At 43.9% G+C, this 12,230-nt stretch overlaps 2 protein-coding genes across 2 annotated transcripts; both read right to left on the minus strand.

Annotated features, from left to right (window-relative positions):
- Positions 1–54: 54 nt before the first annotated feature.
- Positions 55–5,640, minus strand: LOC135347865 (rho-related protein racA-like). The gene is made up of 11 exons (XM_064545967.1): positions 5,401–5,640; positions 4,982–5,236; positions 4,474–4,588; positions 3,776–4,040; positions 3,267–3,370; positions 2,692–2,980; positions 2,341–2,472; positions 1,915–2,030; positions 1,350–1,453; positions 916–1,134; positions 55–249 (listed from the first exon to the last, which is right to left on the minus strand). Exons 1-11 carry the CDS (start codon positions 5,573–5,575, stop codon positions 182–184), a joined length of 1,842 nt encoding a protein of 613 aa, XP_064402037.1. The 5' UTR covers positions 5,576–5,640; the 3' UTR covers positions 55–181.
- Positions 5,641–5,724: 84 nt separating this feature from the next.
- Positions 5,725–12,216, minus strand: LOC135347859 (rho-related protein racA-like). Its single transcript, XM_064545962.1, has 11 exons — positions 11,958–12,216; positions 11,551–11,805; positions 9,969–10,071; positions 9,258–9,522; positions 8,694–8,797; positions 8,292–8,580; positions 7,960–8,091; positions 7,534–7,649; positions 7,051–7,154; positions 6,623–6,841; positions 5,725–5,923 (listed from the first exon to the last, which is right to left on the minus strand). Exons 1-11 carry the CDS (start codon positions 12,136–12,138, stop codon positions 5,868–5,870), a joined length of 1,824 nt encoding a protein of 607 aa, XP_064402032.1. The 5' UTR covers positions 12,139–12,216; the 3' UTR covers positions 5,725–5,867.
- Positions 12,217–12,230: the final 14 nt, after the last annotated feature.

The following is a 12,230-nucleotide window of genomic DNA, read 5'->3' on the forward strand; positions in this document are numbered from 1 at the left end:
CAGGAAATCATTTTATGTTTGTGGTTGAGATATGACGTCACTACATTCCAAGCCTATGATAATTAATTAATATTCAGTGAAAATATTCAGTGAAAAGTGATGGAATAAAAATCAATGGCACAAAAGTGCATGCTAACACGAACAGAGTAACAGTTTCCGTCTAGTTGATCTACTTGAACAGTCAGGAGAGTCCTCGTCTCTTATGGCTCTTGACAGCTGCTCCATCTTCTGATGTCCTGGGGGGGTCATCTGTAGTAGCGAGGGGATTGTCATGCATGGTGGGAGGTATATAGTACAGTGTCTACCCCCTGGGCAGATCATGGCCATGCAACAGTGGCTGCAATAAAGAGGGTCCAAACACATGCTATGGAGAGTCTGGGATCCATTAACCTGGCTGTATTATAGAGGGTGGCCTGCTTATAAGTTATAGTTATAACATGGGCACGAGGGCTGAGTGCAATAATATATGCCATGCATCTCAAGGGCATAGCAACATAACACTGTCTTAGTAACACAATTAATAAATAGAACTGCACAAAATGACAGAGACAACGCTATAGACACATCTGCATCTGCAGCGTATACGATTTGCATGCATGGACCAACGAATGGCTTATAGCCTCACCTCACTATAAAACGGCCCCATTCCACTACTGCTGCAAAACTCCACCGTCAGTACTCGACCAGCCCTCCTATATATATGTACGATCTACCCTCACAACCAAGCCAAAGAAGCTCGCCTCTACACTGCTGTAAACAGCTCAAGCCCCCAGTAAAAAAAGCCGCTTCCATAGATGCTTATAGTATTATGGTGAAGCAGAATTAAAGGACTTATCTAAGCCATGCATCATGCACGAGGACTAGACTAGGAACACAGAATCTTCCACAAAATAAACCTCTATAAATCACACCTACCTGACTCCTCCCCCTCAGTATTGAGGTACTTGGCCTTATACTCGTTCATAGCGGCCTCGTAAGGTGGCCATCGATGCTCCTCCACATAAGAGAGGTTGTCTTGGTCCAATTGCAGGAATTGTTCATTTTCCTCAAAATCAGCGTAATTGCTTGAAATGAAGTGGAGGCACCAAGTGCTGAGCTGAGACGCGTTGTGCAGCTGTGAGGAGAGCAGGAGTCCTGTGTGTGTGTGGGGGGAGTGGGCGTTGGGTATGTGTGGAGTGGGTGTTGGGTGTGTGTGTGTGTGTGGGGAGTGGGTGTTATATTTAGCTGGCAACATATTTCGTACGATCGTGCTTTGATGTTTGATGCTTTAAACAATTATAACTGACCATCACTTAAAATTATCTGAGCACAGACTGTTACATGTAGGTAGAATGATTGAATGACCTCACCTATAATGTCGACGTTTGCCTTTGAAATAGAATCTTTTATGGCCCTCTCCACATGCTTGGAGATGTGCCATTCACAGAGTGACATGAGCCGACTCATCACGTACCTGTTGTGAGGGAGAGGGAAGGAGTCAATAAGGCATGTGATACACAAGCTCTGAAAATAACAAGGTCTTTACTTTAATTTAAACTGTAGAGCGGGTTATTTTCGAGGCACTAAATTTTCGCGGATTGCCCTAACTAAAATATTTTGAGGATAGCGATTCAAATGACCACACCCCTACAGTAGAGAGGTTCAAATGACCACACCCCTACAGTAGAGAGGTTCAAATGACCACACCCCTACAGTAAACCAATTTTTCGAGGCACTAAATTTTCGTGTTTCTGGGTCATCCTCGAAAATCTCGAAAATAACCAGCTATACGATATTTGAGGGGTTGGATGTACAGTATACGTGCCTATAATTATACGTGCCTATAATTATACGTGCCTATAATTATGCACCGTAGACCATTATACTCAAAACCAAACTCACGGCAACACTCCTAAACTCAACAATTTCCTTCACCTGTTGGCCAGCTCCAATATTCCCATAGAGTCCCCCTCCTCAATGGGGGCGTGGTCAGTGTACAGGTACTCTAGGAAACTCACAAACGTGTCCAATGGAATATCAGGGATGGATATCTGAGGAGGGAGTTGATTACTTAAATTCTATTGGAATTCGAAAATAGAAATAAACGCATGGTTGCTAAGCAACTACAGTAGGGCATCTCTGTGACTCTGTGACTTGCGGGTAGAGCTAGCTTTAAGAATATAACGTATGTAGAATGGAACACGAACACAAAGTGCATGCTAACAAACAGAGTCGTCTATTTGGGAGATGCTTCTTGTGTGCTGAATTCTCTGATTCTAGGAATAATAAATTCAATTTTTCGAAAGAAGTGAGGTAATAATTAATTTTTGTGATTAGCTATCTGTCGCTATGACAACCTACCTCGTTAGCTGCGCTCTCTTGGAAGGCTCCAGACAACATGGCCGACATGACCTCACATCGTGTGGTCAGTACTAGTCGATGGGCGGGGACAACCACACCCTCCACCAGGAAACACACGTCAGAGAACAATCCCTGTGTGGGTGTGTGTGTGGGTGTGTGTGTGGGTGTGTGTGTGTGTGTGGGTGGGTGTGGTGGTGATAAAACATACGTCTTTGCTTCTATCGAGCAATGTATTTTAAATGGATCTCCCTAAAAGCTACAAAAGATGATATATCTGGACTCAAAAATCAGTTAATCATGATAATAAGATGCACAGGCAAGTACGAGATAACCAGCAAAAAAATGGCATACCTTGTTGAGAAATAGTTGCTTAGTGACACTGACATTTCGATCATTTAACCACGTTATAATTTTCTGATTCAGAAACTCCTCCCCTTTACGAGCATTCTCACACATGAGCTCCAACTCGGGCAAATTCAGCAGCTGGGCTATCTTGATTGTTTCGCTGAAACCTTCGCTCTCTTTGTCTAGTTCCACCACTCCAGTGTAGAGGAACGCAAGGGCACGAGATAGCGCCAGCTCCGTCACCACAGAGGGGTCAAAGGTCATCTCTGTCACCTGCTTACCGTCCGAGTCAGGTCTATAGCAAACAAAAATCACAAATAATAAACAGACCGTTTTTAAAAAAAAATTTGTCATTACAACAAAATAAATGTTATTTATACAAAGTGTGGTGTACAATTACAGTGGAACCTCTGTTAACAACCACCTCCGAATAAAGGCCAGCTGTTATATAACGGCCATCAGGCACTCAGGTACCAAATGAACAGTTTGTGTACAAAACAACCTCTCAACAAAGGCACCCTCTGTATAGTGGCCAAAACATTATTCCCCAAAGGTGTCCGTTATAGAGGGTTCCACTGTACCTTTCATCAATGTGGAGCATTCCCTCCAGCTGCCCCGAGTTGACTGTCTCCACAGTAACCTTCTTTAGTCGTGCCTTGTCCCACCCATCACACAGACTATCAACCTGGAGGAGGTGGGAGAGTGGACATTAAAGGAATCACTTAATTGGAACACTGTAATATACAGAGCACTCGGTACTTCACGTCTCACAACCATACTGGTAATGATACAGTATTTGAGCCTATAGCAGCAACTACCAGAAGAAAATAAGATTTGAACGTTATGACGAGGCTTTAAGAACGGTATATATAGTGGTGGCATGCAGTTGAACAGCAACTGGAATAAATGTGAGAAATATTTTCCAGCTAGTTAAAATAGGCCTCAAAGTCTCCTAAGCATGTGTTTGGACCTGTGTTAGCAGACAGCCTCTTTATTAGAGCCACTGTTGGTCTGCCCAAGAGTGACCATCATAGATGTGTGGTATCCACAGCATTTGTCGAGATACGTAGGAACTAATAGAAAACCTCACCTTAACTTCCTGAGTCACTCTGAGCAGCAGTCTAAACAGATCTGAAGCAGATGCCAACACATAGCGATGGGGATGATACGTCTTGCCCTCCAGTCTCAAGACCACGTCCGAATGAGATGGGTTGTTTATCGTTTTTGCCCGATCGGAGGAAAACGTTGAACTTTGGACTTTTATTGCGGGCGCTTTTTTATGGTCTGGTAGTTGAGGGGGCGGGGAAGGTCCGCTGACATTTGTTGAAAATGATTGGTCGGATGATTGGGAGCGCCTGTAAGGAAAGTTACAAGGTGACAATAATGTAAACCAGATTTGACTAATGCAGTGAAACCTGTCTATATAGTGGTCACCAACAGTGGCTGTACTAATAATTATACAGGGTGGCCTGCTAAGTAACACAGGTCTAAACACATGCTACAAAAACTTTGAGGCCCATTACCTAGCGATATCGTTTAAGGGGTTATTTTCGAGGCACTAAATTTTTGCGGATAATTATTTTGCGGATCTCATTTTCGAGGATAGAGGTTCAAATGACCACACCCCTAGGCAGCAGTAGAAAGGTCTTCCAATACCGGAAGTAAACGAGCCACTAAACTTTTTAAGTTCGAGGTCAATCCGCAAAAATATAGTGCCTTGCCGCTATACGGCATTATATAAAATGCTTAGGATGACCATAAGGACAATACTCCTACTATTTCACTTACCGTTTTCTGCCTGCCTCTTGTTTTTCCCTTGCTAGCCCTGCCCTCATACCAGCGTCCATTGCCTCCATCACACCAGCTCCTGTTAGGGCACTTGTCTCATAGTAACCCACCGCTCCTGAGGGGGGAGGTCATACGGTTATCAGATACCCATAAATGTTCCTTTCGTACGTAACATTGGATTAAAATGTGCGTGCTTCTAGAAATTTTTACACATGTTAAATGAAGCATCTTTGAACGGCCATAACTTTAGTTTCGTTGGTGATATGATTTTTTGAAAAAGCTCAGCCAGGTTAATGGGCCCAAGTCTCCATAGCATGTGTTTGGACCTGTGTTAGCAGGCCACCCTCTATAATACAGCCAGGTTAATAGGCCCCAAAGTCTCTATAGCATGTGTGTTTGGACCTATGTTAGCAGACCACCCTCTATAATACAGCCACTGTTGGTATGCCCCAGGGCGACCACTAGAGACAGGTTTTCACTCTGCAGAAATACGGCATAAATTCCTCACCAAGATCTTTTGCCAGTTGCAGAGCATCTTCGCGGGGGACCTCAGTGTAGTCACCATTGACCTCTTGACCTCTGAGGTCACACTGGAGCCCCAATAGCAGCACAGGTATGTTTGGACAAAAGTGACGAACTTCAGGTATCCACCTCTCTTTGATGTTTGCAAATGAGGTTGGATATTTGATGGAAAATGCAACAAGGAAAATGTTCGTATCAGGATAGGAAATTGGGCGGAGCCTATCGTGGTCTTCTCCACCAACTGTAGAGAATTAGCATATGTGATTAAACCAGCAGATGTGTTTCAAGGGTCGAGAGAAAAGATGTTTACATAAATCCATAACTTCACATTATTTGCTCAAAAAGAATCAATATCATGTTTTATATATTACAAGTGCAAACGACATCATACAGGTAGGTACGTACCTGTATCCCATGGCAACACTATGACTGGTTTTCCATCGACCATAATTTCGGCGGCATAGCTGTCAAACACAGTGGGGACGTAATCACTGGGGAATGAATTGGTGGTCCATCGAATGTAAAAACATGTTTTACCCACTGCACCATCTCCAACCATGACCACCTTCACGTTTTGCATCTTCGAGAAAAAGATCTCAGTTGATCAATGTGTAAATACGGTAAAGGCAAACTGGTAAAGGGTCTCTACATGTACACATTGTAACTTGTACCTTGTACCCAGGAAGTCTGAAGGGCGTTTCTAATGTTTGCGGTTGAGAGATGACGTCATTACATTCCAATCTTATGAATATCATTATTTTAATACCACACTACTATAGAAGTGATAATTCAGTGAAAAGTGATGGAATAAAAATCACACAAAAGTGCAACAGTTTGATCCACTTGTCATTAATGAACAGTCAGGAGAGTCCTCATCTCTTGTGGTTCTTGACAGCTGCTCCATTGTCCGATGTTCTGGGGGGATCATCTGTAGTAGCGAGGGGATTGTCATGCATGGTGGGAGGTATATAGTACAGTGTCTACCCCTTGGGCAGACCATGGCCATGCAACAGTGGCTGCAATAAAGAGGGTCCAAACACATGTTATGGGGAGTCTGGGGTCCATTAACCTGGCTGTATTATAGAGGGTGGCCTGCTTATATAAGTTATAGTTATAACGTGGGCACGAGGGCTGAGTGCAATATATGCCATGCACCTCGAGTGCACCTCCCAAGGACATAGCAACATAACACTAGCTGTCTTAGTAACAATAGAACTGCACAAAATGACAGAGACAACGCTATAGACACATCTACATCTGCAGCATATAAGATTTGCATGCATGGACCAATTAACGAATGGCTTATAGCCTCACCTCACTATAAAACGGCCCCATTCCACTACTGCTGCAAAAACAGCTCCACCTACCACTGCTGCTCATCAGTGCTCGACCAGCCTCAAGCCCCCATTAAAAACAGCCGCTTCCATAGATGCTTATAGTATTATGGTGAAGCAGAATTAAAGGACTTATCTAAGCCATGCATCATGCACGAGGACTAGACTAGGAACACAGAATCTTCCACAAAATAAACCTTGGACAATTTTAAAACCTGCATGGTTGCACTTTGATACTCGTATTTCTCATCATGCTATTTAATTATGTCAGTCTGACTATAAACCACACCTACCTGACTCCTCCCCCTCAGTATCGAGGTACTTGGCCTTATACTCGCTCATAGCGGCCTCGTAAGGTGGCCATCGATGCTCCTCCACATAAGAGAGGTTGTCTTGGTCCAATTGCAGGAATTGTTCATTTTCCTCAAAATCAGCGTAATTGCTTGATATGAAGTGGAGACACCAAGTGCTGAGCTGAGACGCGTTGTGCAGCTGTGAGGAGAGCAGGATTCCTGTGTGTGTGTGTGGGGGGAGTGGGCGTTGGAAATGTGTGGAGTGGGTGTTGGGTGGGTGTGTGTGTGTGGGGAGTGGGCGTTATATTTGGCTGGCAACATATTTGTATGATCGTGCTTTGATGCTTTAAACAATTATAACTGACCATCACTTAAAATTATTTGGGCACAGACTGTTACATGTAGGTAGAATGATTGAATGACCTCACCTATAATGTCGACGTTTGCCTTTGAAATAGAATCTTTAGTAGCCCTCTCCACATGCTTGGAGATATACAGTTCACAGAGTGACATGAGCCGACTCATCACGTACCTGTTGTGAGGGAGAGGGGAGGAGTCAATAAGGCATGTGATACACAAGCTCTGAAAATAACAAGGTCTTTACTTTAATAATAATTATACTGTATAGCGGGTTATTTTCGAAGCACTAAATTTTCGTGGATTGCCCTAACTAAAATATTTTGAGGATAGTGGTTCAAATAACCACACCCCTACAGTAAACCAATTTTTCAAGGCACTAAATTTTCGTGTTTCTGGGTCATCCTCGAAAATAACCAGCTATACGGTATTTGAGGAGTTGGATGTACAGTATACGTGCCTATAATTATACGTGCCTATAATTATGCACCGTAGACCATTATACTCAAAACCAAACTCACGGCAACACTCCTAAACTCAACAATTTCCTTCACCTGTTGGCCAGCTCCAATATTCCCATAGAGTCCCCCTCCTCAATGGGGGCGTGGTCAGTGTACAGGTACTCTAGGAAACTCACAAACGTGTCCAATGGAATATCAGGGATGGATATCTGAGGAGGGAGTTGATTACTTAAATTCTATTGGAATTCGAAAATAGAAATAAACGCATGGTTGCTAAGCAACTACAGTAGGGCATCTCTGTGACACTGTGACTTGCGGGTAGAGCTAGCTTTAAGAATATAACGTACGTAGAATGGAACATGAACACAAAGTGCATGCTAACAAACAGAGTCGTCTATTTGGGAGATGCTTCTTGTGTGCTGAATTCTCTGATTCTAGGAATAATAAATTCAATTTTTCGAAAGAAGTGAGGTAATAATTAATTTTTGTGATTAGCTATCTGTCGCTATGACAACCTACCTCGTTAGCTGCACTCTCTTGGAAGGCTCCAGACAACATGGCCGACATGACCTCACATCGTGTGGTCAGTACTAGTCGATGGGCGGGGACAACCACACCCTCCACCAGGAAACACACGTCAGAGAACAATCCCTGTGTGTGGGTGTGTGTGGGTGTGTGTGTGTGTGGGTGTGTAGTGTGTGGGTGGTGTGTGTGGATGTGGCAAGTCTTTGCTTTTTAAAAACACAATATTACAGATCTCTCTAAACGCTGATATATTCGGAACTCAAAATCAGTTAATTACGATAATAAGATGTGCACAAAATTTAATAACCAGCACAAAAATGGCAAACCTTGTTGAGAAATAGTTGCTTAGTGACACTGACATTTCGATCATTCAACCACGTTATAATTTTCTGATTCAGAAACTCCTCCCCTTTACGAGCATTCTCACACATGAGCTCCAACTCGGGTAAATTCAGCAGCTGAGAAATCTTGATTGTTTCGTCGAAACCTTCGCTCTCTTTGTCTAGTTCCACCACTCCAGTGTAGAGGAACGTTAGGGCACGAGATAGCGCCAGCTCTGTCACCATGGAGGGGTCAAAGGTCATCTCTGTCACCTGTTTACCGTCCGAGTCAGGTCTATAGCAAACAAAAAATTTCATCATACACATTTTTGTAGAAAAATTTATCGTAAAACGCACTCAAAAACTAAGAATTGATAGACAAAGTGTGTACATTATTCTCTTAATTACCTGTCTTCAATGTGGAGCATTCCCTCCAGCTGCCCCAAGTTTACCGTCTCCATGGTAACCTTCTTTAGTCGTGCCTTGTCCCACCCATCACATAGACTATCAACCTGGAGGAGGTGGGAGAGTGGACACAAAGCCATTGCTTAATTGGAACACTGTAATATACAGAGCACTCGGTACTTTACGTCTCACAACCATATACTGGTAATGATACAGTATTTGAGCCTATAGCAGCAACTACCAGAATTATACAGAGGAAAATAAGATTTGAACGTTATGACGAGACTTTAAGAACGGTATATAGTGGTGGCATGCAGTCGAACAGCAACTGGAATAAATGCTCAAAGTCTCCATAGCATGTGTTTGGACCTGTGTTAGCAGGCCACCCTCTAGAATACAGCCAGGTTAATGGGCCCCAAAGTCTCTCCATAGCATGTGTTTGGACCTGTGTTAGCAGGCCACCTCTTTATTACAGCCACTGTTGGTCTGCCCAAGAGTGACCATCATAGATGTGTGGTATCCACAGCATTTGCCGAGATACGCAGGAACTAAATAGACAAACCTCACCTTAACTTCCTGAGTCACTCCGAGCAGCTGTCTAAACAAATCTGAAGCAGATGCTAGCACATAGCGATGGGCATGATACGTCTTGCCCTCCAGTCTCAAGACCATGTCCGAATGAGATGGGTTGTTTATCGTTTTTGCCCGATCAGAGGAAAACGTTGAAATTTGGACTTTTATTGCTGGTGCTTTTTTATGGTCTGGTAGTTGAGGGGGCGGGGAGGGTCTGCTGACATTTGTTGAAAATGATTGGTCGGATGATTGGGAGCGCCTGTAAGGAAAGTTACAAGGTGACAATAATGTAAACCAGATTTGACTAATGCAGTGAAACCTGTCTATAGTGGTCACCCTTGGGCAGACCAACAGTGGCTGTATTCTAGAGGGTGGCCTGCTAACACAGGTCCAAACACATGCTACGGAGACTTTGAGGCCCATTACCTAGCGATACCGTTTAGGGGGTTATTTTCGAGGCACTCAATTTTTGCGAATTGGTCAAACTAAACATTCTGCGGATTTCATTTTCGAGGATAGAGGTTCAAACGACCACACCCCTAGGCGGCAGTAGAAAGGTCATTCAATACCGGAAGTAAACGAGCCACTAAACTTCTGAGGTTCGAGATCAATCCGCAAAAATAAATATAGTGCCTTGCCGCTATACGGCATTATATAGAATGCTTAGGATGACCATAAGGACAATACTCCTACTATTTCACTCACTGTTTTCTGCCTGCCCTTGTTAGCCCTGCCCTCACACAAAAGTCCATTGCCTCATTCACACCAGCTCCTGTTAGGGCACTTGTCTCATAGTAACCCACCGCTCCTGAGGGGAAGAGGGGGGAGGTCATACGGTTATCAGATACAAATAAATGTCACTTTCATACGTAACATTGGATTAAAACGTGCGTTCTTCTAGAAACTTTACACACATTAAATAAAGCATCTTTGAACGGCCATAACTTTGTTCTGTTGGTGATATGATTTTTTGAAAAAGTTCAGCCAGGTTAATGGGCCCAAGTCTCCATAGCATGTGTTTGGACCTGTGTTAGCAGGCCACCCTCTATAATACAGCCAGGTTAATGGGCCCAAGTCTCCATAGCATGTGTTTGGACCTGTGTTAGCAGGCCACCCTCTATAATACAGCCAGGTTAATGGGCCCAAGTCTCCATAGCATGTGTTTGGACCTGTGTTAGCAGGTCACCCTCTATAATACAGCCAGGTTAATGGGCCCAAGTCTCCATAGCATGTGTTTGGACCTGTGTTAGCAGGTCACCCTCTATAATACAGCCAGGTTAATGGGCCCAAGTCTCCATAGCATGTGTTTGGACCTGTGTTAGCAGGCCACCCTCTATAATACAGCCAGGTTAATGTCCCAAAGTCTCCATAGCATGTGTTTGGACCTGTGTTAGCAGGCCACCCTCTATAATACAGCCAGGTTAATGGGCCCAAGTCTCCATAGCATGTGTTTGGACCTGTGTTAGCAGGTCACCCTCTATAATACAGCCAGGTTAATGGGCCCAAGTCTCCATAGCATGTGTTTGGACCTGTGTTAGCAGGCCACCCTCTATAATACAGCCAGGTTAATGAGTCCCAAAGTCTCCATAGCATGTGTTTGGACCTGTGTTAGCAGGCCACCCTCTATAATACAGCCAGGTTAATGGGCCTCAAAGTTTCCATAGCATGTGTTTGGACCTGTGTTAGCAGGTCACCCTCCATAATACAGCCAGGTTAATGGGCCCAAGTCTCCATAGCATGTGTTTGGACCTGTGTTAGCAGGCCACCCTCTATAATACAGCCAGGTTAATGGGCCCAAGTCTCCATAGCATGTGTTTGGACCTGTGTTAGCAGGTCACCCTCTATAATACAGCCAGGTTAATGGGCCCAAGTCTCCATAGCATGTGTTTGGACCTGTGTTAGCAGGCCACCCTCTATAATACAGCCAGGTTAATGGGCCCAAGTCTCCATAGCATGTGTTTGGACCTGTGTTAGCAGGTCACCCTCTATAATACAGCCAGGTTAATGGGCCCAAGTCTCCATAGCATGTGTTTGGACCTGTGTTAGCAGACCACCCTCTATAATACAGCCAGGTTAATGGGCCCAAGTCTCCATAGCATGTGTTTGGACCTGTGTTAGCAGGCCACCCTCTATAATACAGCCAGGTTAATGGGCCCAAGTCTCCATAGCATGTGTTTGGACCTGTGTTAGCAGGCCACCCTCTACAATACAGCCACTGTTGGTCTGCCCAAGGGTGACCACTATAGACAGGGTTTCACTCTAGCAGAAATACGGAAGAATTCCTCACCAAGATCTTTTGCCAGTTGCAGAGCATCTTCGCGGGGGACCTCAGTGTAGTCACCATTGACCTCTTGACCTCTGAGGTCACACTTGAGCCCCAGTAGCAGCACAGGTGTGTTCGGACAAAAGTGACGAACTTCAGGTATCCACTTCTCTTTGATGTTTGCAAATGAAATTGGATATTTTATGGAAAATGCAACAAGTAAAATGTCCGTCTGGGGATAGGAAAGTGGGCGGAGCCTATCATAGTCTTCTCCACCAGCTGTAGAGAATTAGCGTATGTAATAAACCAGCAGATGTGTTTCAAGGGTCGAGAGAGAAAAATTTACACATCCATAACTTCACAGTATTTGCTCAAACAGAATCAATATCATAATATATAATTACAAGTGCAAACGACAATCAGGTACGTACCTGTATCAAATGGCACCACTGTGACTGGTTTTCCGTCGACCATAATTAGAGAATAATAGCTTTCAAACAAAGTGGGGATGTATTCACTGGGGAATGAATTGGTCCTCCATTGTATAAGAAAACATGTTTTACCCACTGCACCATCTCCAACTATGACCACCTTCAGTTGCATGTGTGACATCTTCGAGAAAAAGAGATCGATCAGAACAGCGAAGTCATGAAAGTGTAAATACGGTAAAGGTCGACTGGTAAAGGGGTCTCTACAATCATGTA

Source organism: Halichondria panicea, chromosome 14 (genome assembly GCF_963675165.1).
Source record: "Halichondria panicea chromosome 14, odHalPani1.1, whole genome shotgun sequence".
NCBI classification, from domain to species: Eukaryota; Metazoa; Porifera; class Demospongiae; order Suberitida; family Halichondriidae; genus Halichondria; species Halichondria panicea.

Bases quoted from the DNA above. Each gene is read 5' to 3' on its own strand.
- LOC135347865 (XM_064545967.1), bottom strand. From the start codon at position 5,575: ATGCAAAACGTGAAGGTGGTCATGGTTGGAGATGGTGCAGTGGGTAAA. The intron at 3,371-3,775 runs GTGAGGTTTTCT...CACCTCCTCCAG, and splicing joins GAGTGACTCAGGAAGTTAAG to GTTGATAGTCTGTGTGATGG. The intron at 1,135-1,349 runs GTGAGGTCATTC...ACACACACACAG, and splicing joins GGCAAACGTCGACATTATAG to GACTCCTGCTCTCCTCACAG.
- LOC135347859 (XM_064545962.1), bottom strand. From the start codon at position 12,138: ATGTCACACATGCAACTGAAGGTGGTCATAGTTGGAGATGGTGCAGTG. The intron at 9,523-9,968 runs GTGAGTGAAATA...CTTTCCTTACAG, and splicing joins ACAAGGGCAGGCAGAAAACA to GCGCTCCCAATCATCCGACC. The intron at 7,155-7,533 runs GTGAAGGAAATT...CCCTCACAACAG, and splicing joins ATATTGGAGCTGGCCAACAG to GTACGTGATGAGTCGGCTCA.